The sequence below is a fragment of the Harpia harpyja genome, chromosome 9 (genome assembly GCF_026419915.1).
Source record: "Harpia harpyja isolate bHarHar1 chromosome 9, bHarHar1 primary haplotype, whole genome shotgun sequence".
Taxonomy (NCBI): domain Eukaryota; kingdom Metazoa; phylum Chordata; class Aves; order Accipitriformes; family Accipitridae; genus Harpia; species Harpia harpyja.
The window spans coordinates 33,712,068-33,736,136 of NC_068948.1; the positions used below are offsets into that span (position 1 = coordinate 33,712,068).

The 24,069-nt window shown below is 42.8% G+C and overlaps 1 protein-coding gene across 13 annotated transcripts in view; it reads left to right on the forward strand.

Annotated features, from left to right (window-relative positions):
* KDM2B (lysine demethylase 2B) overlaps positions 1-24,069 on the forward strand; it is a 127,407-nt gene that overhangs the window by 30,094 nt on the left and 73,244 nt on the right. For 8 of the 13 annotated variants that reach the window (XM_052798012.1, XM_052798013.1, XM_052798010.1 and 5 more), the window contains 4 exons: positions 7,214-7,392; positions 10,336-10,442; positions 19,991-20,084; positions 20,985-21,138. In XM_052798012.1, coding sequence (XP_052653972.1) covers positions 7,214-7,392; positions 10,336-10,442; positions 19,991-20,084; positions 20,985-21,138 — 534 coding nt within the window. Of the gene's footprint in view, positions 1-7,213; positions 7,393-10,335; positions 10,443-15,290; positions 15,344-16,168; positions 16,214-16,564; positions 16,687-19,193; positions 19,213-19,417; positions 19,558-19,990; positions 20,085-20,984; positions 21,139-24,069 lie in introns of those variants that run through there. The other 5 variants (XM_052798020.1, XM_052798023.1, XM_052798021.1 and 2 more) reach the window with 5 other exon arrangements.

Sequence of the window (24,069 nt, forward strand, 5' to 3'; positions counted from 1 at the left end):
TTCCTCCCTCGCAGAGAGGGGGAGGAATATATATGTTCTGGTTTTATTTTTTTTGTAATGCTGGTTTAGGTCTCGGCCGTAACCAATGCTGGGCTAAAACATGATGGATGTAGCCTTCTACCTCTGTCATGAGTTTCCAGTGGGGAGCTCTGCATCAGAAGAGTGGCTGGTGAGTGAGCCTTGATCCACGATTAGGGCTTCTGTGCAATAAAATAAATAAAAAGAAGGTATTTGATGCTCCCTCTTTATGCTTTTTTTTGGCTCTTAGAAATAAAAATGAAATATTGTAACACTCGCTTGCCTATGTTTAGCATGTCCGCTGACTTGCCATTTTGGAAGTAGAACCATTTCTATTTTTAGAGCTGAGCTTCCTGTTTGAGCTGTCTTTAAGTTTGTCCTTCGCCTAACTCGGTCAAACTCTTTAAAAAAACCTTAGTTAAACTGGGACAGTTTTGCTAAAAACAGTCATGTTCATGTCTGGATATAAACAGCAGTAAATCCGCTTTGAATGAACATTATAATAAAAATTCAACCTCTCAAAAGAATGTGTTTCCATGATGTCAAAACATGAAAGTGAAATTGAACTGATGTGTTGATGTGGTCACGGTCATCTCAAAGCCTCTGTCTACAAGTGGATTTAAAAATGAGTTGTCCACTTGGGAAAATTAACCAGAACAGCTATTTTAGAATAACTCCCCCTAGTCACCCTGTTCTGCAATAAGCATCCCCTGCTTTTTAGCTCATCCAAACTAGAAGAGAGCTGTCTGGAGGAATAGCACCCAAAATCCTAAATATTTCATGGTAGTTGTTATGCTTTAGTGTCATAATTTACCTTAGTCCAAAATGACCTTCAAGTGTAGTTATGCCTTTACCTAAAAATATATATTAATGTCAGCATGTTCTGGAGGTCTGATGTAATCACAGCTATATAAATCTTAACATGTCCTCATTGAAGTGTGGACACTAGATGTGTGGTGGTGATGCTAACCCTTTGACAGGTCATCTTTGAATACTGGTTTGGACCAAAGGAGAGCTGCAGGATTGCTGATATAATTCACACATTAATTGGTAACATGAATGGTAGTTGAAGGTCATCTTCCATTTCCTAATTGCCAAGTATCAGGAAAATCAAGGCCATAGTGTTTCTTATTTTGGGCTGATGATGAGATTTCAGGAGGGCAGAAGGGCAATCTAAGGAAAGAGGCAGTCTTTCTCTCCCAGTTCTGGCTGTTCCATCCCTGCTTGTGCCATGCTGGCTCTTGATCCTGAGGTCCTTCTCCTGGGCCAGCTTTGGTGCCTGCCTAATCCCACAGCGAGCTGATCCAGTTCACACTATGAGCAGAAAAAGGAAAATATTTTCCTGATATCTTAGTAATCTCCATTTGCTTGCCCTAAAGTCAGAGGAGTGCCAGGGTCAAAGTGAGAGAAGGTCAGGGCTGCACAGCCAGGGCAGGGGAGGTGAGACCTTTGAGGAGCAGGGAGCTTTTGAATCATCTCAGCCATCTCCCAAAATGTCTCCCTGATGGAGAGGCATGCTCCGTCCCTCGGAGCTGGATGCTGGGTTGCAGGCTCGGCTTTGTCATGTTGCCAGATGCCGGGCACAGCTACGCTCTTCTTTCCACCATTGATATTACTGGTGGAGCACATCACAAGAAACTATAGCTTGGAATTTACAATGTAAATAAGGCCATAAAAACCTGAATTGTCCTTTCCTTGTTGGGGTGTCCTTCTGCATCAGAGGTAGCTTTCCTAAAAATAAAATGAGAATAGATTGCACTGATCCAATCAATGCTACTTTGTACTTGTCTTTCAGAAAATAAAGAACTCTGCTATTGCCAGATTAACTTAATGAAATAATTTAATTTCTGTAGGATTCTTCATATGCAAAGATGCTCTTGATAGTGTAGAATACAATACTATAAAATGCTATTAACATGAAATAATATAATTCTTATAACATTTTTCCTATATTTTATCTGTTACTATTAAATATGTTTTATGTTGAGATAGGAAACAATCAATGGTCTTAAAATAGATTTGACAGATAAAGAAAACAAGTTTTTCAACAAAGTTATATCCCTTCCCACTTTCCTTAGAACTTGTATTATTTTCCTTTCTGTAATTGTTCTTTGTGTGCTAGCTCTGTCTTTTCAGCTACCTGGAGTATGCTTATATTATAGGTTAGTGCATTTGGATACTGTATAAAAATTAAAAGTAAAATGTTTCTTTGTATATGGAATTTTTTTTTCCGTGTGGTTTTCACTTGCTGAAGTTTCAAAGAATCACTGAAAATTACAGTTTATCTTTTGGGTAGATGTAAGGATACTAATTGATTCTATATAATGCCACTAAAACACATTATTTGCCAGGAGCCTCTTTCTTTAGTCTAGTCCTATAGCATTAAGGGTTAAGACTTTTTGCTGGCTTAAGCTCTTCCTGTGGACATGCTCTAAATACCTTACCTTTTGTTGGGTGAAAAAAACTAATAACGTGGGTTATTGCAATTTGTCAGTTTTATACCAAATGATAAAGCTGCAGACACCAAAGAGGGGAAGGAGGGGGAAGGAAGGGGGAAGGTACATGTCAGGTACTCCTAGCTTTACATCTCCATAAGAAGGAAATAATTTAACTCTACTGAAAAGGCTCCTGCTCTGCAGCCAGCAAGGCATGTGCTGGGGAGCTGGGGGGGGCAGGCAGATACCTGGGCAAGGGGATGTAAAGAAGAAAGGCAGAGAGCACTGCAAAGGGGGAGCTGGATGACTTGGGGATACTTGTTTCATGGTGGACGAGGCTGTGCTGGGGAAAATGCTGGGTGAGAAAACTAACTGGGAGGTGTGCGGGAGAGATGTGTGCAAGTGTCCCAGCTGGACTCTTATTTCCCTTTGTTCTTCTGTGCCCTCTGGTGGATCTGGGAGCGATGGTATTGGTATGTGTCTCTTAAGTTGTTCTTATCCTGGGTCTGAAATGCAGGGAATGTCTTGAATAGCTCCACTTGAGCAAGGACTTTCTGCTCTGATTCACGTCCCTCCCAGTTAGTATGGGATATCATAATAGTCTCCTGTGGGTAGCAGAAGAATACGTGCTTTCCAGCTCCAGGAGCTCCAGCGGGATTAACTGGGATGCAAGTCAAAGCCTCAGTCTTTAGGTACAATTAACCCGCTAGTGACGCTAGCAGATTTCCTAAGGCTCTGCCAAAAATCCTGCTTTACAAACCAAGGATTTTTTTCCCAGTAAGAAGCATAAAGATTAGAAAGGACCAGCAGGTCTGTTCCTTGGCATTTGAGGTTGGTTTCTGTAGACGCTGTATTGTACCTTGGACACAGATCTTAATTCAGTCACAAAGGGTTAAAATAATTCCTCAAGGTAGCTTTATCCTCTTAATGGACAGGCTTGATAATCATTCTTACAGAAAGGACATTTCGTCTTTCCTCTGTGGTGGGAAAGTTGCACCTTTTCCTCCCGGTGGTGCGCCGTGGAAGAGACAACAGCCTAGAAAACACTGGTGTAATTTTCACCTCTGATTCACACCTCCTGTGCATTTCCCATATTCTACTGTGTGGTTCATGTTTGCTTTACTGATGGACCACCTCTTGCTCCCACTGCTCCTAATATCAATGCTAAATCCACGTCAGGGGAAAGGATGGGCTATTTGGAAGACTGGAGTCTGGTAGCCTGGATAATGCAAGTCTGAAGCTGTTTCAGGTCAAGGCAGGGGAAGGCAGTGCTTCACCTTTTTAGAAATGGGAAATGGCAATTGGTGGACCCCAGAGGAGATTATTATAGTCCCAGAATTCCCCATTCTCTCTTCCCTCTCTGGCAAATTGTTACAATATTCTATATGTGAAGCAAAGTGTGGGTGCAAATTCTGCAGGGATGATCGATGAGCGCTTTGCTGAATGACTTCGGAGCTGGAGCCTGTCACTCCTGAAGTCTCCGGGGTGGACTTGGTGAAGCTGTGATTTGTGAAAGTGCTTGCTGATGTGGGGAAGGTGCCTATGTAACTTGTATTCATGAAGTGCAGTTCTCTATCTGACTGGAGAACAAGATTTGCCTCTCTGTTGCTCTCAAAGTATTTTTTCCAAGAAGTTCAGAACAGAGAGGTACAAATCTCCATACCAAACCAACTTGTACAGGGTGGGCAATGGGAGGCAAGGACTCTGCACAAGTCATTTTTCCTCCAGGTGTTCATTTTTATGTAAAAAAAGTAATGATATTGCAGCATATAGCAAGGTTGTAGGATTTAACCTGTTAAAACCTTTACAGCATCTTGGTCACTAGGCCTCTAAATAAAGGGAACGGATATTACATATGCTATTTCCCCCTTAATTTTACTGTGGATTTTACTAATATGTGGGCTGGAGTAACTTGATTTTTTTTTTTTTTTAAGGTTTCAAATGAAGCATAGTTCTTAAGTAGCTCTTCCTGGTTGATTTTATTTTCCAGCTTACATCTCTGCAACTGATTCTTCCCTCTCCTTCTTGCTTTTGTCTGTTCCTCTTGTTGAAGATGGCGCTAGTTTGTTTCTTAGTTACTGGCTTTGTGATCCTTTGGGGATTCACTTGTGCTTGATGAGTAAGCAGCAGTAGAGGAGGAAGACATTTCCTCCAGTGAACCCTAGCATCACCACTTTGCCTCTCAGTCACATCTGCTGCTGGAGAGGAAACAACACCTCCTAATCCCGCACTGTCCAGCCATTCTCCAGTCAAGAGTTATATTGGAAAAAATACTGCGAAGCCAAGGATGAGGTGATGCATCGTGCACTGAAGCTTCCCATGTCCGCAGTAAGAGATGCTCTTTGCCAGCTAGGGATCCAGGTATATGTTAATCCATGCACAGCGAGTGATGAGCTGAAGCAAGGAATATGGACCATACGAGGGCAAGAGGCTGCCAGGGTTGCTGAGATCCTGCTGGGACTTGGTGGGCTGCGTCATGCTTGATTGAGTGGGGTCCCTTTTTACAGGACAGGGTGAGACTGTGGCAAGAGGATATCTAGGAAATCGTTAACAGAAATGGTACATCAAGTAAAAGGCATGTTGGAGATGTTCAGAAATCTAGCCTGACATGAGATCTCTCAGCCTGCCACTGCTTTTTGGAGCCTCTGTGTGCTTCTTTCCCTTGTTCTTTACCTGTTTCTCCTTCTGGATGATATTTTTTAACTTTCGCCTAGGGGCAGGAGATAGAAGAAAGAGCTGAATCTTTTCAGGAAAGAGGAGATAAAGTTGGCAGTAAGCCAGAACCACTAGGAAGTGGGCAGCGAGCACAAGGCTGTTAACCTGTAATTATATGTCTCAGATTTTGCGAGCAGTACTCCAGGAAACATTATGTATGGGCTTGTTTGATAGTACTGTGGTTTAAGAGAAAAACATCCTCTCAAATTACTCTTTAATTTGGAAGTCAAGAGACTATTAATTCAAATCTTAGCTCTTCTGCCTGTAATTGATAATAGTGTACATTTAACAAACCTGCTATTGAACTGTGCCTCATACTTTTAATTCATCAGGTAACTGCTGATTTTTCTTTCAGAAAGCATAACTGAGAGGCTGTACAAGGTTGCTTCCAGCAAAGCTGAGATCAAACCTAGACTATAATATGGCAGATCCCAGACTCTGCCATGCAGTCCTTCAAATATAATTTTTCGGTATCCGTGTACTTAACCCCTCTGGGCTGTAGCCATTGCTTTAATCCCCAGGCACCGGAGGCCAGAAATCAGGCTGGCTTTTTTTCAGGAGCTGTTTAACAGGACTTCACCCCAGTTGCTAACCTATTGAGTTGAAAAAAGACTATTCCCCCTAGATAGTAAAGTTAACAGTTAAAAAAACAACAACAAAAAATCCCAACCCAAACCTAGATTTCATGTATGTTGTTTCAAACATGTAAATACCAAATTTAAGGACTCTTGTGCTTTTTCACACGTAACTAAACTTTCTCCCCATCCTGCCTCAAGGTGGCAACACTATGTACAGTCTCGAGCTCAGACTAAGGGTGAAATCCTGTTCACCGGCCTTGTAGTGAAGAGTTTGACTGACGGGCCAGTAGGACTATTCGGGATTTACACTGTATAAATTTTTCTTTTTGATTACAAAGCTTTATGGTCTTGAGTTCCTTTCCAGAATCATTATCACATCTGTCACTGTCATTGCTATCAGTGGCTAAGGATGTTTTTAATGGAGTGATGCAATCCAAACTATCATTCTTGCTGAAATACTGCTCCCAAGCACACAATAGGCCAGGTGCTGTAATTATTAATAATTCCCTCTGATGGCATATATCGGCCCTCCATTTTGTTTTAATGCAATTTATTTCGAGTTATTTCTTCAGCAGCGAAAATGGATTTGGAGTCATTTTTTGGAAGCAGTGTGAGTTTGCTTGCTGGAATCCTTCTCTCCTGGAAATGAGGCATGTCTCTCATGGGCTCCCGTTTGCTCACACACAAATGAACTGCTAATTAGGATGATGAAATTGCTGGGAGAGGTGAAACCTTCCAGTTGGCCGAAGAGAAGATTGTGGATTAATCTGTGTAAAGCTGAAGGCTCGACTAAAACTGCTGTTCAACATTCTGGTGCTAATGAGACTTGTATGTCTGCCACTTGAGAAGCTGAAAGTATGTCCTGTAGTTTTTGTTGAGAGATCCAAAGTGGGGGCTCACTCTTCTATGGCATTTAGTGCTTTCATCTCCACTGATGATGACCGGAATTGAGAATACTCAGCAATCTGTATAAGGTGTTCAGCAGTTTATAGCATCCAGTGATGCAAGGCAGTTTGCTCTTTATGGATAATTTTTGTACATGAGTAAAAGCAACTTGAGAAGCGTATGGATGTTTAGAAAATTGCAGAGTATGATTTGCAGAGCTATTTGTCGTGCATGCTCCCTGCTACCATCTTATATTGCTTCTTCATAGTTTTTAATGTACTTCTGCTCATGTCAATTCATGTAAAGGAGGAAACTACTCTCTCCATCTCTGTGAAGCAGAGACACCAGCTGACTTGTTCAGTGTCATACTGGGCAAAAAGTCCAGTTCCAAGTTAGTTCCTGCTCGCTGTTTGAGCTGCTCAGGACCTGTGGAGGGACTGATGCTGGTCTCTTGTCCTCTAGTAACAGTTTCCCTCCAGTTATTGAGAATTTATACATATATATAATAATATATACATATATATATATAAAAAAAAATAAAGCCAAGGCAGATGTTTTGAGACTGTTTCTGTGTGTTTGCAGGAAGCCGACGGATAGTGGATGTGATGGATGTGAACACGCAGAAAGGTGTTGAAATGAGCATGTCTCAATTTGTGAGATACTATGAAACACCAGAGGCCCAGCGTGAAAAACTCTACAATGTCATCAGCCTGGAGTTCAGTCACACGAAGCTGGAGAACATTGTCAAACGCCCCAATGTGGTAAGGGATCCTGTGGTGATGGTGTTTATTTTCAGCTTCTTCCCAGTCACTGGTTGCTTTGTAAGAAATAATACATGGAGTTTAAACAAGCGGATATGAAGTACCTGTAACTCCTGTCTATTTGGTGTTAGGATCTCATTTTTACCCAGGTAGAAAGCTGGTCTTCTTGACAGTGGAACTTAATTTACAGGAATTAGGTACCTGATCAGCTCTTAATCATGCAATTTGCACAGATACCCAGTTCTTCTCAAGGTATTTAGTGGAAATTCCATCCAAAATTAAATACCTATCTATTGTTTTTCCTCCTCTAAGGAAGCTTAAATTATCAGGAAGCTTAAATTCCTTATATATGAACCTTCCTATTAACTAAAAAATGTTCAGGGGGCTCCAATGCAAAAAAGTTGAAAACACGTGTATTAAATGTAGAAATTTATACATCATTAAATAAATAATAATAAATCAGCATAATCACTGCTATGTCAGAATTGGCAATGTCAGAGGAAGGGGGTAGATTTGTACACATTTTTTAAAGATAGGGGGCTCTTATGACTTTGTTTCCCAATGGAGTCACTGGCAGTGAAACCATGACCTTACTAATAAAGATTATTTAATTTATCACTAAAACGTAGCCATGTGTGGGTAAGGGTTAGAGCATCAACTCACTATACACAGTGATGGAGGAAATGGCATTGGAGATGTTAGAGTGTCTTCTCAGGACACTCAGCAGAGAGTCTGGGCATCGGTCCTGGTTGATCAGGGAACAAAGGGACTTCTCAAAGTAGAACGTGTGTGCTGCTTGTTCCCTTCATATCTACTCGTGGCACTGGATGCTGAAGGTACTGCTGGGTGTGAAACTATAGCTCAATGATGTTTTGTTTTCAGACACTTTTCTCCTCATTTCTAAATGCTATTCTAGTTACACCAGCAGTTTTTTCACTGGGGCCATCTCTTGACTATGCAGACAATATAAACACCACACTTCTGTCTGAACAGGTCAAAAATAGATGGCAGCTCTAATTGCTGATTTCTAGAAGTAATTCTTAAGTAGGCTTTTGTGTTCTGTTGTGCACATATCACAAATTGAATAGTAAGCACATATTTAGAAGTTTGTGCAGGTGTTTGCTGTCATTCAGACACTAGCGGACAGTTTGGAAGTTCTCTGGGGAGTTTCTGGTGTTCAACTGATCCTGGTATTCCCAAGTACATCATGCTCAGTGAGCTTTAAAAACATCTGTGCAAATTTCCTGGGTGCTCAGAACTGAAAAATGCAATTAGGTACCCGTTACCAGTGTAAATTAATACTTCATATCTGTTTAATATGGCCTGAGTGCACAATAGTTTGTAAACTGAGGAATATTTAGATCTCACTGAAAGAGAGATTTGCGTTCCCATTAGGTACTTGGGAATAGAAGAGAGGGTGCTGGGGAAGTGGGTGCTGAGAGGAAGTCTAGTACGTAAAGTCAGATACTAGTGGAATACTATATTTGTATAAGTGGTTTCCTTGAATTCTGCAGAGCTCTTTAGAGCCCACATAAGGCAGAAATACTTGATTCATGTTCTGTGTTGTGTAAAGACTGTGGGTTGCAATGTCAGGATGTGGGAATTATTTCAGAATCAGGGCAGTAACCATCAATTTTATTTTCACATACAATGGTGATATTCATGGAATTGGTCCTATTTCTACTGGCTGCATTATCTCCTTTTGCCTCTTCTCAAAGTACTGTGTGTGTTATCAACAGTACCTGATGCAGATGGAGAAATAGATAGGGATCAGCCCCAATCTGCAAGAATTTCATGTGCTTATTGCCCTGTTATGAAAGTCCTCTGGGGATACAAACAGTTGAGTTGCCTCATACCAGTAACATTCTTGGCTGGGCCTTTAAAATATTTAGCAGTCAGGAGGCTAAGTGGGGTGCTAACCATGACTGAATTGGACTTCATTCTTGCTGCACGCAGTCAGAGGACAGCTTTGTCACCAACGCCTAGGATAGGTCTTGCAGCCCTTATTGACTCATAAATGGAGGTTCATTCACACATCATGATTTTTTGAGCTGGGTCAGGATGTACAGCCACACTGTGGCCAAACGCAGCACTACAGCCTGCTTTGTTGGACTTCCCAAGTTCACTGGTGTTTTCCCCTGTTTTGAAACCTGGCACATGTGATCCACTTGCATAACCAGAGGGGAGTGTTAAGGATATCTAGCACAGGCTCCATCATAAAACAAACCAAAGCATGAGTCACAGGCTTGTTCTTGCTGTGGCTGTGATGGACAGATTGCGGTTTGTGCTCTGGCACACAGCGCAGGAGCTGTGTTTCAATGTCCCTGAACAATCTTCAGTTTCCACCTCTCCCTCACCTTGCTGGCAGTATGTTTCCAATTGCTCGGCTTTTGCTGTTTTTTCCTGCCCACGTCTCCTAAAAGTTTGGCTTTTGGACAAGAACTTTGGTGAATTTTATACCCAAGTAGAACAATGAACAAAGTGCACAGTAGGCAATACAGTAATTACTCAAATCAGAATTTGGCCAGAACAATGGTGTTAATATTCCTTGAAATGTAAGGTATTGGAATAGTATAATCTCTTTGATGTTTGTATTTTAATGTTCATAAATGCAATTTCTAGGCTGTTGGCTACAAAAATGCATTTGAATACAGACAGCCAGGTGATGCTGCAAGAGAAGGTGCTCACAGGTGCCTACAGGACAGAATTTGCACCCAGTTAAATTGACTGCAAAACTCTCCTTACTCTGGGTTGCAAAGGGCTGAGTTGTGGTGATGAAGTGCTGCACCTTAACAAGTTGGGTCCATAGGACTTCTGCTGAACAGCAAGGTTCTTGCTGTCTGTGAGCGTCTGCTGCTGCTGCCACTGTTAGAGTTTTAGTCAACAGGAGTATATCCTACCATGTGGTCAGTAATTAACAGTTGATTTTGGTGGGGCTTTCAGGTGGACTTAGTCGACTGGGTGGATAATATGTGGCCGCAGCATTTGAAGGAGAGACAGACGGATGCTACCAATGCTCTTTCAGAGATGAAATACCCCAAAGTGAAAAAGTAAGTTTGTTTAAGTCTTTAAAAAACTCTACGCTTGACCTCCTTGATTAATTCCTTTTACAGTTTGCTGAATAGAATCCTTAATCAAATCTCTTTGAAAAGTGCATTTTTAGTTTTGAGCAACTCTGTTTTGAAAATGGCAGACTGACCTTTCTCCACAAGTGCTACCCAAAGAAATCACTTCACAGGATACAGATATGTCATACAGTTCACACACTGTGGTCAAAGTCCTTCTGTAGGCTGGGTTCAGATCCCTCCCATGTTCTAAACTACTAATGGCTGAAGAGTTATTAGCTGAGAGATGTTTTGTGAAATGAACCTTGAAGTCCATTTTTAATAGGTGTGTTTCTCCACAAAAACTCTGTCACTGCCCTTCATGCCAGTTTACTTTTGACTTTTTCAACAGCAAGATCAAATACTGGACTGACTATATAGGCTGTGTTTTGTGTTTCAGAGGACCCACTCAGGGCAGGTTTGAGACCGAACACAAGAGCAGTTTGTCCTGCTTCTGCCTATCTTGGCTCTAGTTTCTGGGCAAGTTGTGATAGCATAGCCTCACCTCACTGTTCCTTCTGTTTGAATGTCTTCCTTGAAAATTTTTATATGATGATTGGAAGAAGGAACTATTTTGGGGGTCTGAAAATGTGCACTGTAAGTTTCATAGGAATTAGTACAACTGAGATAGGGGTTACTGTTAATGATATAATAGCTATTGACCTGTATGGCTGATGAACATCATATAATCCTAGAAGCCCTTCACTGCTGTCTCTGTTTTAGAGGCATTTTCTATTGGCCAGACCTAATGCTGGCGGTATCCAAGGCTCTGCTGTTGAACTGACCTCTAGTGTTTCGCAAATTGCTCAGAACTCTTTCAAAACTGTAATGTCTAAAATAGATTGGTACTAACATATACAGAGGAGTGTGCAGTCAGAAAGCGATATGCAGCATTTACTCTCATTCTGTAAAAATAAACATTTTGGAAGGTAAAGGTCTCCATAATAGAAGAGCCTCTGTGGCAGGCATCATGGGGAAGCCTGGTCCTATGATATGCTCAGCACCATTGATTTCAACGGAAGTTAAAGATATTTTATCGTTCTGAAAAGAGTAAGCTGCTTGTTTTGATAACTAGATATGGATAAGAGTGCCAAATTTCACATATGCATTTGGAAATGTCTTAAGTGACTTGCCTAAGGTCACACAATAAGCCAGTGGCAGAGCAGAAAATAGAACTCAGGCAACTTGCTTCTCAAGCGGTTAGTCTACTAAATAACATTATTTATAATCTGCTAGAGCTAAGAAACTGAGTCATGATTCAGGGCTTCAGGATTCATGGATTGTACAAGGTAAGAAGTAAAGAAAATGATCCCTTTCCTAGAGCAGGCACACTCCAGATGCTGAAAAAAATGTAGCAAGTAAACAAAGCAAGGCAGAGATGGCTTAAAGGATAAGGTAGCAACATGACTAACAGAATTTAGCAGAAAAAGCAGAGTATATTCTTGCAGTTCACTACTTGCATCATGAAATGCCAGATGGTAGGTTTCAAAGAGGGATTTTAGAGAAGTAGCAATTCAACAGATTTTGACATGGAGCTATTCCCATGTGTGGGGGATGGCCTGGTAGAAAGGAAGAAGATGCCTGATAAAGAAGCAGACAGAGAGCCATTGAGGTTGCTGTCACTGGCAAAGTGAAGGTGGAGGTTGACAGCTTGATAAACTAGTAGATGTGATAGGTAGAGGGAAGCTAAACAGTGAAAGACTGTAAGCACTTGAAATGTGACAATAGAGTTTGATGCGGGGAAAAGGAGTTACCATGCATGAGAGTTAAAGGCAAGGGTGATGCAGATGGAGTGATGAGGATGTTGCTAGTGAGCATCATCTAGCATAAAGACTAGAGAAGGCTGATTTACAGCACTATTGGCACAAAACCCTCATCGGTCTGAAGAAGCAACAAAGCAATGGCAAACATTGATAGTCTAGAGCACAAGAGAAGTTGTACTGGATCAGGACAAAGATCTGTGGCGCTCAGTAACCTGTCTGCTATTGGGTGCTGTCATAGATGCCCTGGGAGGAGTGTAAGAACAGTGTAAACATAAAAGGATGCCACCTCTTGAAATTACCTTCTGAACTTCCACTGTCTGCAGTTCAGGCAGGGGCTGTCCTGAGGTGGAAGTGGTTTCTGTGTGTGTGACTCCCAAGAGATTTCTTTTCCATGAACTTGTCCAGTTTTAATATGAACTCCTCAAGAGATTAGTTTTCTCCATCTTTGGAAATTCAGATTGACCCTTTCCTGTATAGATACTAGTCACAGCTATTGCTGTGAGTACCCAGAGGGTATAAGCCCTTATTAAAGAGATCGTGTTCAATTGTGGAGCTAAATGTCAGTGCTGTCACTTGTTTCATGCTGCCCATTCTTTTATGCAAATCATCAATATTCATATGCTTTATTAATGACTGTTGCTCAGAAATGGGATTGTTTCATTTCATTCTTGTTCTTAGCATCTCATAATACTAAGAGTTTGCAGTATGCAATACCCACCATTAACGTGTTCCCTACAAACAAAAAGCACTCCAGCGAAAGCGTTGTGGTTTTGCAGACACAGATGGCATTACCAGACACAAATGTCTGTCTTGGCTTCTGCACGTCAAGTTCCGTGCTGGGAGTGAAGTTAGAGAACGCTCCATCTGCTGCGCTGCTTTAGTTACCAGGAGCACTACGCGCACTGGAGACCGCCCTGGCTTTCACTTGGACTTGCACCATTAACGTTTTTAAAAAATTCTGGGTAATTAGGTTATTTTTCTGTCTGTAAGTAAATGACTACATACCTAATAGGAGCCTTAGAGGACTGAATTAAGTGGGGAAACAGTTTGTGTCAAAAATATGTAAAACTTTCCAAGTACTACCTCTTAAGCAGTAAGACAGCATAAGAAAATAAGGGGATGGCTAGCTGAGATTGTAGTGTGACAAACTTCAAACTGATGTAAGTTGGCATTGCCCCTGAAAAAACAGTCCCATGCCCACATTGTCCCATCCTCATTGCTAGAACATGCTGTTGTGCAGCTGCAGAGTAAACTGGACTAGGGACTGGTCTGGCTGAAAACCGACTCGGGAATAAAGAAGAAAAAATGGTTAGTTTTCAGGCCATCCAAACCACCACATGGCTGCATAAATGCTTGCGCCAACTGAAGGGCAGTGCAGAAGTGTGAAAAAAACATAGCAGTGGGATCACCGACAAACCCCTTCTGCGTTTCTCGCAAGGTGCAGGGCCACAAGACACCGGGTGAGCAGAGCGAGCAGCTCATTGCTACTGAGGAAGCCTGCTCCTGCCTCCCCTCTTTCACATCCCTGGGTGCAAATTCCTGCGAAGAGCCTCACAAACATGGGAGCCTGGTTGAGAGCAGGCAGCGTGCTGTGTAACCAGGAGCCAGGGCAGGAGGAAAAGGCAGTGCTGTTCTAACATCAGCTTTTAGGGACAAAAGCTTGTTATGTCACCTCAGATATCTGTGGTACTACAAATCCTAAGGGTAGGAAACTGACAAAAGGGAACTGAACTGGACTCAGAACTGCTTCTTTTCGTCATGGTGCACCATAACCATTTTCAGGTAGCTCAAAACAAGCTCAGATGTAGGTTTCTGTTTAAATTCAACCAGGACAGAAGCAATCTGGATACAGCTGAACCTGAACCAAACCAAACAAAAATAAGTACTAATTTGATTTCTTGTTTATCAAAACGGATAGCCCTGCTGAAATTATTATCCTCTTTATTAGGTTTTGTGTTCGTAGCCTTGCAAGATTATTTGCAAAGCAGTGGCAGTGAAATAGCTAGTGTGCCAGGACATGATGGGTATGGAAATAGCAACAGGCACTTCTAAGAACTTGGTAATGTTTGTGCTATGGAACAAGTGATAAACAAAAGCCTGAGTCACTACAACACACTTTTTACCTTCAGAATTCTTCCTATTACTTAAAATATCTAAGCACTGCTATAATAGGTCTTTATATTGCTGCTGTCCTTCAGTTAAGGATGGGGTATCTTGTATGAAACATCTACCTGTTCACAGAAGGATGATGGTCTGTTACCATGTAGTCAGCCCTACTTTCCCTCTCCTAGGCTGTTATTCAGCCATCCATTCCTTTCTATTAATTCCTTTACTAAGTAGGGATGGATTTAAACAGATGCTAAAATGCTCTGCTGAGCTGTGGTCTAATTAGAAGCTGAGGGTGTGCCTCTGGAGACAGAGATTGCCCTTTGAATTGAGGGAGCTCACAGGTCCCACAACGCAACCTGGCACTGTTTTATGCGAGATACTCATATGCACTTCGTATGTCATTTGTGAATTGCTTTTGATACAAAAGTGCTCTATAAATATAATTAAGAAAATTAGACCAATAAGCTCAAGTTCTCATGAAAACTTTCCAAGCTAGCAAAGTAAATAAAATTTAACGTCTTTAAGTCAGTGCGTTAGTCTCAAATCCTCCTTTGTGTAGAGCTTGGAGGATTTGCAGCATCACACGTGTAACTGAAATAAGCACTGGCATTTAAAATGGTTTGTGGTGAGCCTGGAGATGAACAGCCATGTCACAAGGATGGAGAAACAAGTCGTGTTCTCACTGATACCAAACTGCTGTTCTAGGGGCAGACGGCCCCGGCTCGCTGTGAATTGGCAGCTTGGTTCATTTCCTTGTGGTGGTGGGTGCCTTCTCAGAAATTTAAGCTTCCAATCAAAAAAAAAAAAAAAAAAAAAGAGGCCTCTTCATTTTTAAAGTTCAAAGGTAACCTTCCCAGCAGCAGCTGAACATACGCCGCAGCAACGAGGTTTGCAGGCAGCCTGAGATGGTAGCTGGGTGCAGTTCTGCTGATCCTCTATGTGGGCTGTTAATGCCAAAAATCTGACGGCTGGAAGGTAAATAACGCTTTCCCTGTGAGGTCCCCGCTCGCGGCAGCGGCATGCCCAGGTGTGAGCCCACCCGGCGCACACCGAAGCTTGGCGTTTCACCTCGGATGGGACCTGGGCAAGGGCGGGACGAGGGAAGTTGCCACTTACTTTGGTCCCAGCGTGATCTGTGAGCGTAATTTGCAGTCGCTTCACAACATCTCTGGTGCATCGCAGAAAATAGGCTTTCTCTTATCTCGGGTGTTGTTTTTGTCTGACTGACTCAGATCGTAACCCCCTCAGGGCAGGAGCCGGGTCTTTCATGTGCTTTTGAAGCGCCTGGTACGCGCACGCTGTTTAATGATTAGTTACTATTCGGTCTCGATAGGTGGTGGTTTGCTTTTACTTCAGGCTGGAAGCGCTCAACGGTCTTTTACTGGAAGCGCCGGTTACCACAGCCGGGCCGCCCCGCTCCTGAGGAGGGGAAGGGGGCCGGGTGCGTTTGTGCCTGCGGGAAGGCTGTGGGGCTGGTGGCGGAGGCCGGTCCCCGGCAGGGCCATGGGCGTGTGTCCCACCCTGGCCTGGGCTCCGGAGGGCCCCTCGATGGGCAGAGCCGGCCCCGGCGGCCGGAGGTGGGTGCTGCAGGGGCCCTCCCGGCGGAGAAGCCCTTAGGCTTTCCCTGCGGAGGAGAGGCCGCTCGCTGCCGGCGGGGAGCCCCGCGGCGGGGGGCGGCGGCGGGGGTGGGGCGGCAGACGGGCCGGGCGGGTTGGCCCCGTGTCTCCCGGGTGACAATGGTTTCTTTTGTCTTGCGGCGTAATTTGTGGCTTTCGGTTACAGGGCCCCAGTGTGGGAGCGTTGCTCGGTGCGGGTCAGGCCGTTAGCGTGCGGAGTCGCCCAAAGGTAGCTATTGTTGCCTGCTGTGTCCTTCCAGCTCCCGCTTCCAGATGCTGTGAGGCGAGGCCTGGGAGAGGGGGGACCCCGGGGTGCCGGGATGCCGGCGGGGACCGCCGCAGCCGCCCTCGTCCGACGCCTGGCAGCACCTCTCCTGCCTGGGGGAGAGGAGGGAGCAAGCGAGCGAACGCAGGGAGCGGGGCCTGCTCCTTTTCCCTGCTTTGGCACTTGCAGTTGGCTCATGGGTTTGTGGTATTCGGTTTCAGGCTTAGGGATTTCAACCAGCCGGCGCTGCTCCTGGGAGGAAGGAAGAGTGAGCTATACTTTTCTCATTGGCCCGAACAAAAAACAGAAGCCTCTGCTGGGGTTTGGGAGTGGTTTATGGGCTGAGCTCAGTGGCAGGGGAGCCCTTGCAATGCCAGAGGGAATAGAGCCGTATGGTGTGCTGTACCTATTGCGAGAGAAAAGGAGCTAAGCTCAGGGTAATGCTGCCTCTGCGTGTGCTCGCGCGTCTTCCCCCCGAGTCCATGTGCATGTAACGCTGCGCCTCTGCGTTCCCCTGCCTCCGTGTGTGTGTGTGTGCGCGTTCGCATCCCGGCGTGTCCGTCGCTGTCTTTGTTTCTCTGTTTGCTTGCGGGTTTGTAGCTATGCGTGGCGAGTGCATTGTGGGTTTGCCTGGGAGTGTGGTATCTGCGCTGGCTTATGGAGCGGTGTCTCTGTGTTGTTACTGTGTTGCCAGCTCTCTGTGTTTGCCTAGTGGTTTAGCTTTGTTTGTATCATCTCCGTCTCTCGTTTTTGGGGGGATCTCTCTGTTTGCTCTTCCCTGTGAGTTCGCAAGTTACTCCATATTTCTTAGCATCATTTCTCTAACGAATGTCCCTAGATTTTTGGGGGGAAAGTTGCCCTTTCTCCCGCACCACAAATCCTTCCTCCAAAATAACAATACGTTAACTTGAACAATTTCAGGCTTGTGGAGAGCATAAAACAAACTCTTCAGTGGGGAAGGGAAGCTCCCCCACAACAGATTACAAGCAGCTGCATGTTTTAAAACCCTAGCTGAGGCTGTGCAGGGAGATAAACTGGAGTATGCAGGGATTGGATGTGCTAGCAGTTGTGGAAAAAAAAATTAAAGTTGGGGCATCTTTTGCGTCGCCTGTTTTTTCAAGGTGTAACTCTGGTCACATTGTCCCCTCGTGCCCTACTTGGGGTTGTGTTCCTGTAACCCACTTTACCAGCTCTGGCCCAGGGTGCTGAAGGAAGAGAGCTATGACCAGAGCACGCAGTGGGATGTAGTTTCTAGATGTCTTTCAACATGGATGCTGTGTTATAGCTTTTTTTTCTCTTTCTCTTTATTTATTTATTTAATTTTTTTGGTCATGGAAAAACCTGAAAAGTTGAGTTGTTCCCCAAATTAGCAGCTGTTAGTGATGAGAAGCTGCTTGCTGAGGTTGGAGCCGAGCGGTGTATAAGATTAGCTGTGGCATGGAGCTGTGCTGGGACCATGTGACTGCGGTGTACATTGGAAGAGGAAGCTGTAGAGGTCAATGCAAAGGCATTGTGCCAGACTCTGGCAACAAGGGAGATTGCTATATGGCGGAAGATCGCTTTTTCAGGCTCCTGAGCCTTTCGGTAGCTGTTGGGGTTGGACAAAAGCAGCCCTGTAAAATTAACAGCAGAAATTAAATGGCATGGCTCGTTGGTGGATGGGAAGAAAAACTGTTTTTTTTCCAAATGCTTTGTAGGTTTTTATTAATCACCATATGTGGCTCTTTCACTAAAACCACCTTTATTGGAATGGAAATTTTTGTGTTTAGAGGAGTTTCAAGAAAACAGGGAAAATGGGGAAAAACAAGGCGGGGGGGGAAGAGTTGCGTGTTCACAGTTATATCTGCCTTGGTGTTTTCTCACAAAACTAATTTTAAGCACTTTGATTTGACAGAGTATTCAATCCTGTTATTTTCTCTCTGAACACAAACCAATTGACAGCTTCAAGTTTAAATTATTGACTACTGAGAAATAAATAAAACTGCCTAATGCTTAGGCCATTTATGCTCTTTCAGAATACCTTAATATGAATGGATAATTGTTGGTAGGTAGCGCTGTCTTAGAAAATTTTTGTTAGCGTGGTGTATTTTACATCTGACCTTTTGGAAACTGAAAACGATTCCAAAGGGATTTGAATTTTTTACTTTAAAACAACGTGAACCTCTAATACTCAACACTGCCCACAAACTTAGAATTTCCATCTTGTTTTTTTGTTTTGTGAGCAATTATTGAGTCTGTGACTTTTTGCAGTTTGGCTGGAAGAAAGGCAACTTCCTTTCTGGGCTTCTTTCATTGTTTTTAAATTCTATCTGACTTGTAATCAACAACATCTTGGTAGAGAAAACATAAAAGGAGAAATTAAAAAAAAAAAAGTGTTTGGGAGGGTAGGACTCATATTTTGAAATGGAGCATATTGAGAGTCTAGACAGCTTCTTGGCTAGCTGTGATTTTTGAAGCATCTGAAATACCCCAGGGGCAGAAAAAGCTCTCTTCCTGCTTCTGAAGGATTAAAAAAAAAAAGAAAAAAATTCCAGAGTGGGCAGAGGAGAGACGTGTAATTGCACAAGGAGAGGTTTTAATTGTGAGATGAAGGCGCAGGACCTTTTTTGAAGCCCACAAATTGACTGTCTTCATGACAGCATTGCGTATCATTCTGTCAACTCCGGCTCGGGATGTGGTTGCTAGGCAGCGGGCTCTTATGTACCTATAGTCTCTCTGATTTGCCAGCCTTCTGCAGACACATGGTAAGGTCCTTTCCAGCCTATCATCTAGAGGGACTTTTGCACGCCGTCTGCATACTGCTGAGATTCTCTCTACCTGAATGTGATGAGAAAAAGACACAGTTAAATGAAACCTTTTTTCTTTTTTTTTTATAAATCCCGTTCTGGTACTGTTTCCATACCCCCCCCCCCAAAAAAAAAAAAAAAAAAGCCATGAAACGGAGACCGGAACAAGGAAAAGAGGTTAGTGGGTTAAGTGGTGTGTGTTTCCTGCATTTGCAAAGGTGCCTATAGCGAGAAGGGTGGCTGTAATTCGGCCATTAGTTACAGATGGTGGCTGGAGACTCGAGATTCATGCAGCAAGATGAGAGCTCTTGCATCTCTTTTCAGTGATGCTGACTTTAAGCTGCTTTGAAAACCTGAATCAAGACGGCATAAAAAATAGTGGATTTGATACTTAGCGATGCTGCCAGCTGGTTCCTTTATGTATTTTGATGCAGAAATGCCTAGAAATGTGAACAAAAAGGAGTTAATTTGCCAAATGATGTTTCTGTCCCCCAATCCTTGCAAAAATGGCATTAGTGGCAAGTAGGTAAAGAACATTCAGGAGGATTTCTAAGCAAATTAGATTTTTCGAAACTTTGCTCTTTGAAGCAATTTGTGTACAACTTCTGGTGAAGGTTATGTCTCTCGGGCAGCAGAGGAGAGCATTAAACCGATCACCCCAGGGATTGGCAGTGGCATCAGAAATATTTCTGAACAGTGTAACTTTTAATGTTTTTCCATTCCTTAACTCTGAAAGCTTTCGCTCCAGTTGTATGAATAGCAAACTTAAATATGGAGATATGAATTTTTCAGCAGAAACCTAGTTATAGTTACTTCATGAGACAAATCCCAGTATTATAAATGCAGAAACTTAATTGGTGGAAACAGTATCGCACATGCAGTTAACCTGTGCAAATTAAGATGTGAAAAATACCTTTTCAGACTGATTCATTTTTGTCCTTCACTCTGCTTACAGGTACTGTTTGATGAGCGTGAAAGGATGCTTCACTGATTTTCATATTGATTTTGGTGGCACTTCAGTGTGGTATCACGTTTTCCGTGGGGGGAAGGTAGGTGAACCTTGTTTGATATTTGTTTTTATTCCTCTGTGTCTCTTATGGAGGGGAGGGGTTGCTTTCTTTTATTTTTCCTTTTTTTTCTCTTTGGGGGGGGGGGGCTAGTCAGTGATCAGTCTATTTCAGCTAGCTTTATCCATGCACTTGGAGTTTGTTGAACTAGAAGGACACCATTCACCTTTACGAAACAAATGAGTGATTTATTTTGAAATATCAAATGTGTTACTTGCTGGTGGTGGTGCTTTTAGGTTTGCTATTGCTGAATGGTTTAGAAGTGTATTGCAGCGAGTATGTGGCTGTGTATACCCTTGTTGGGTCAGAGTGCCCTCACAAGTCTCCTGTAGCTAGAGCTTCTGTTTCCTTTTAGAGATTCCATGTTCCTTTAGTGTGCACATGCACACCACGCCGGAACTGAAATATTACAGAAACGTTAAAATATACAGCATGTATGGCTACATTCACATCTTTACTGTTTTAGGTCGCTTTTCCCAATTCTAGTGTAGACAGCGTATGGTGGGAACTGAAATAAATACAGCAGATTGAACATCTCTGTGGTACAGATACTGTTCATCTATATAGTCCAATTAAGTTGTACTATACCAACGCACTGTTTTGAACTGAAAGTAAACTGTGCAAGCATCTTCTGAATAAGATGTTTCATGGAAGAGAGATGACAACTGACAGTTATCTTGCCAATTCCAGCACATGGACTAATTGCTGCTGCTGTCTGCTGTGTGCCTCTGTGTACAACACCTGGAAAACATGCGTTTTATGCAGAAAGCAGGCTTGGTGTTATGTGTTCGTTTGTCTAACGCATGATAACCTTGTTGGAATCTCTCAGTGATTTATTTTTGTTGACTGTTGGTAATAGTTAAATGTTTTTTTTATTTTTAGATCTTCTGGCTGATTCCGCCCACTCTGCAGAATCTAGAACTTTATGAAGAATGGGTTCTCTCAGGAAAGCAAAGTGATATCTTTCTGGGAGACAGGGTGGAACGATGCCAAAGAATTGAGCTGAAACAGGGCTATACGTTCTTCATTCCTTCAGGTATCCCTTGTTAACTAACTGGTTTTGGAATTGCTGGAATTGTGTTTGACTAACAGTTCTCTGTAAAACAATTCTTCACATGTAAACCCCATATTGACCTCTTTATTTGCTGTGGCAAAAGAAAGGCTAGGGACTGAATGCACTTAATTTTCCAGAAATTGACCCATCCAGACTGATGAAAAATGTACTGTGAGGAAGTGTATGCAGAAATCACTTGTGCTGTACCGGGGAAAAGGAGAGAGGACTTGGGTCTCTGGAGCTGTCAGTCCACCACTTCTCATCAGAGTCATACTTTTACTATTGTTAGCTTTCTTGGAAAAATATTTTTCTGTTTTTGTGATCTCTTCCAGCAGGTTTCACCTGCAGTTCAGTATCCTACTTCTTTGCCTCTGTCTCTGGCCAGAGGTTGGTCTCAATTCCCTGATGGAGCTCAGTGGAGATTCCAGTACATGGAAGTGCAGGTGCTGTGCTCTCTCAGGGTTGCTTCTTGGGGAAACAACTTTATTTTATTGTCATAACTCTTCAGAATTCCTGCTGATGGAGATTGTGCTGAATCTGGACATCTTCCAGTAGCCCAGACACACTTAATTTTTACAGTACTGCCCACCTCAGTAGCTGTGTTGCATGATTCAGGCTCTTCTTGCAAAGCAACCAAATAGTAGCTGCCTTGAAGGCTGGTGGCTTCAGCCCTTTCTGCTCCTGCCTAAATTGGATTAAAGATGATGCAATCTGTAACACTCCTCATTTAAGATGATATTGGGCTTTGCTTTTTTGACTATTATGGGACCATACATTTGTTTATAATGATATAACACATTGCCTCTGTCTGGTGGATCTTACCAGGGAAATAAATATAGGTAGTCTTTCTACATGGCAGAAAGACAGGTTGGTAGTTTTTCAGCTCTAGAATTACTCTGTGGAGATAGGATAATTATTTTTTAATCCTGGAGGAGGAGAGAATGCAGGTCATGCGAAGACAGTGACAATGTTCTTGCCGACTAGGCAGCGTTGTTAGTGTCAGTTGAAGGCCACAGATTTGCACATTTGTAAGTATTTGGTAAGAATCAGCCTGGGAGGTGACAGGCAAAATGTCTTTGAGGGTGGAGGAGTTAATCCATTAAACGAATTAGGTCTTCCCTTGAAACAGGTCAGAATGTGCTGTTACTGTTTGAACTGGGTGTTTGAGTGTGCCTGTGCTGTTTGCTTAGATCCTGTTACTGCATCTTCGTATTTATCTTCATTCCCCTGTGAACAGCCTCCTACGAATAAGACTTTCTGTATGTTAGTTTAGTCATGCTCAGCAGTTGGAATACAGCAAGTTGTGGGAGCTTGTGCAGGACACAACTGTAACATGGTGGCTGAAGTGAAGTGATTCCAAATGTGTTTTTTGACTATAGTTTCTGTTTTCATAGGAAAGCCCAAAGTACAGAAATGCCAATACCTCGGACGTTTTAGGCTCCATGCCATATTTGAGAGGCAGATATGAATAATTTCTCTGTAAGCACCTCATGGATTCAGGTTTTTTTGCTGTATTTTGTTTGGAAAACTTATTTGCAAATCTCTTATTTATGTGAAAGGGCATTATTTCTACATTTGTTTTAAGAATATGGAAGTGCCTAATTAAAGGCTATTCCAGGTCAGTGAATTGAGCATAGCTGTGTAAAACAGGTGAATTCCTATGACCTCTTTGCTCTGGTTTGTGTGTGTATCACATTAGTTAATGTTTGCATGTGTTTTGTACGTACTTTATAAGCGTTCATAGTGTTTAGGTTTTGATAAATGGTGCCTGTAAAACCAGTGTGTCCTATACTTTCAATTGAGCCTGTTAAACTCTTGACCAGCCTCAACTCATCCATGAGGAAAATACCTTCTAATTACAGTTCTGGTCACAGAAAGTGATACAAGAGTGATACAGCTAGTGCTCAGCTGGACTGTGAATGGAGAACATTTCAGCAAAGGATCTTTTTCATAAAATATCCTGCTCTGCTCCTGTTTTCAGGTAATTTTTGGGGGTGGTCCTAGAAATGCTATTACACCGTAGCAGTGTAAGGATGAAGTAGGTAGAGAGAACTGTAGCAAGACACATGAGGGAGTGAGATCATAGGCTTGTGGGACATGGAAGGTTTCTCTGAGAATCTAGGATCAGCATTAGATCCAGTAAATCCCTGAAACTACAAACCATTTGGACAAGAATGGGAATTATTCTTACAGAAGGCATAATTATAGTGCTCACCAGGGCCTCAGGGTATTTTCCTCTCCATCACTGCCATCATCCTTTCAGGATTAAGTTGAAACCAGTTAATTTCTACCTGTGCTTCTAACCCTGCAAAGCACTGAGAGGCATGATCACAGCTGTGGTATCAAGGAGAAATTGAGCTAAGTATTGTCAGCATAGTGAGTTGTTATGGGACAAGGTGCATCTTGCAGCACTTTACGAGTCCCTCCTAAGTATGGGGTGGGGGGAAGTAAGCTGGGATTCTGAAGGATACTGTGTCTGGGGCCTTGTGGCCCCATAGGACTTCTCCAAACAAGCAATGCACCGTTACAAGTTCTCACCTCCCACTTCACCGGTTCCCACTGATGAGTCAAGGATGATCAACTCTGGTATAGTCTGTGGTAAAGTGATAAAATCAACTAGGAACCTGGCCTTTTCAATTAATATAATTGCCTAAACTGATGTCAGCATAATTGTTGATTGAGAAATATACCATATTGTGCCATGCTGAGGTTTATGGCCAGATGTAGATTCAAGATGTTAAAATAGCTGAAGGTTCAAAAGGGGAGGAAGCTATAGTTGCTACCCGTGTCAGTGAATGATTATTTTTTTCTGTAGAAATCTGACTGCTGTTTTCCCAGGATGGGAGAGAACTTGTCCTTATGCAGGAAGACATTACTAAAGAATGCTACGGCCCTAGGGTGTTTGCACTGTGT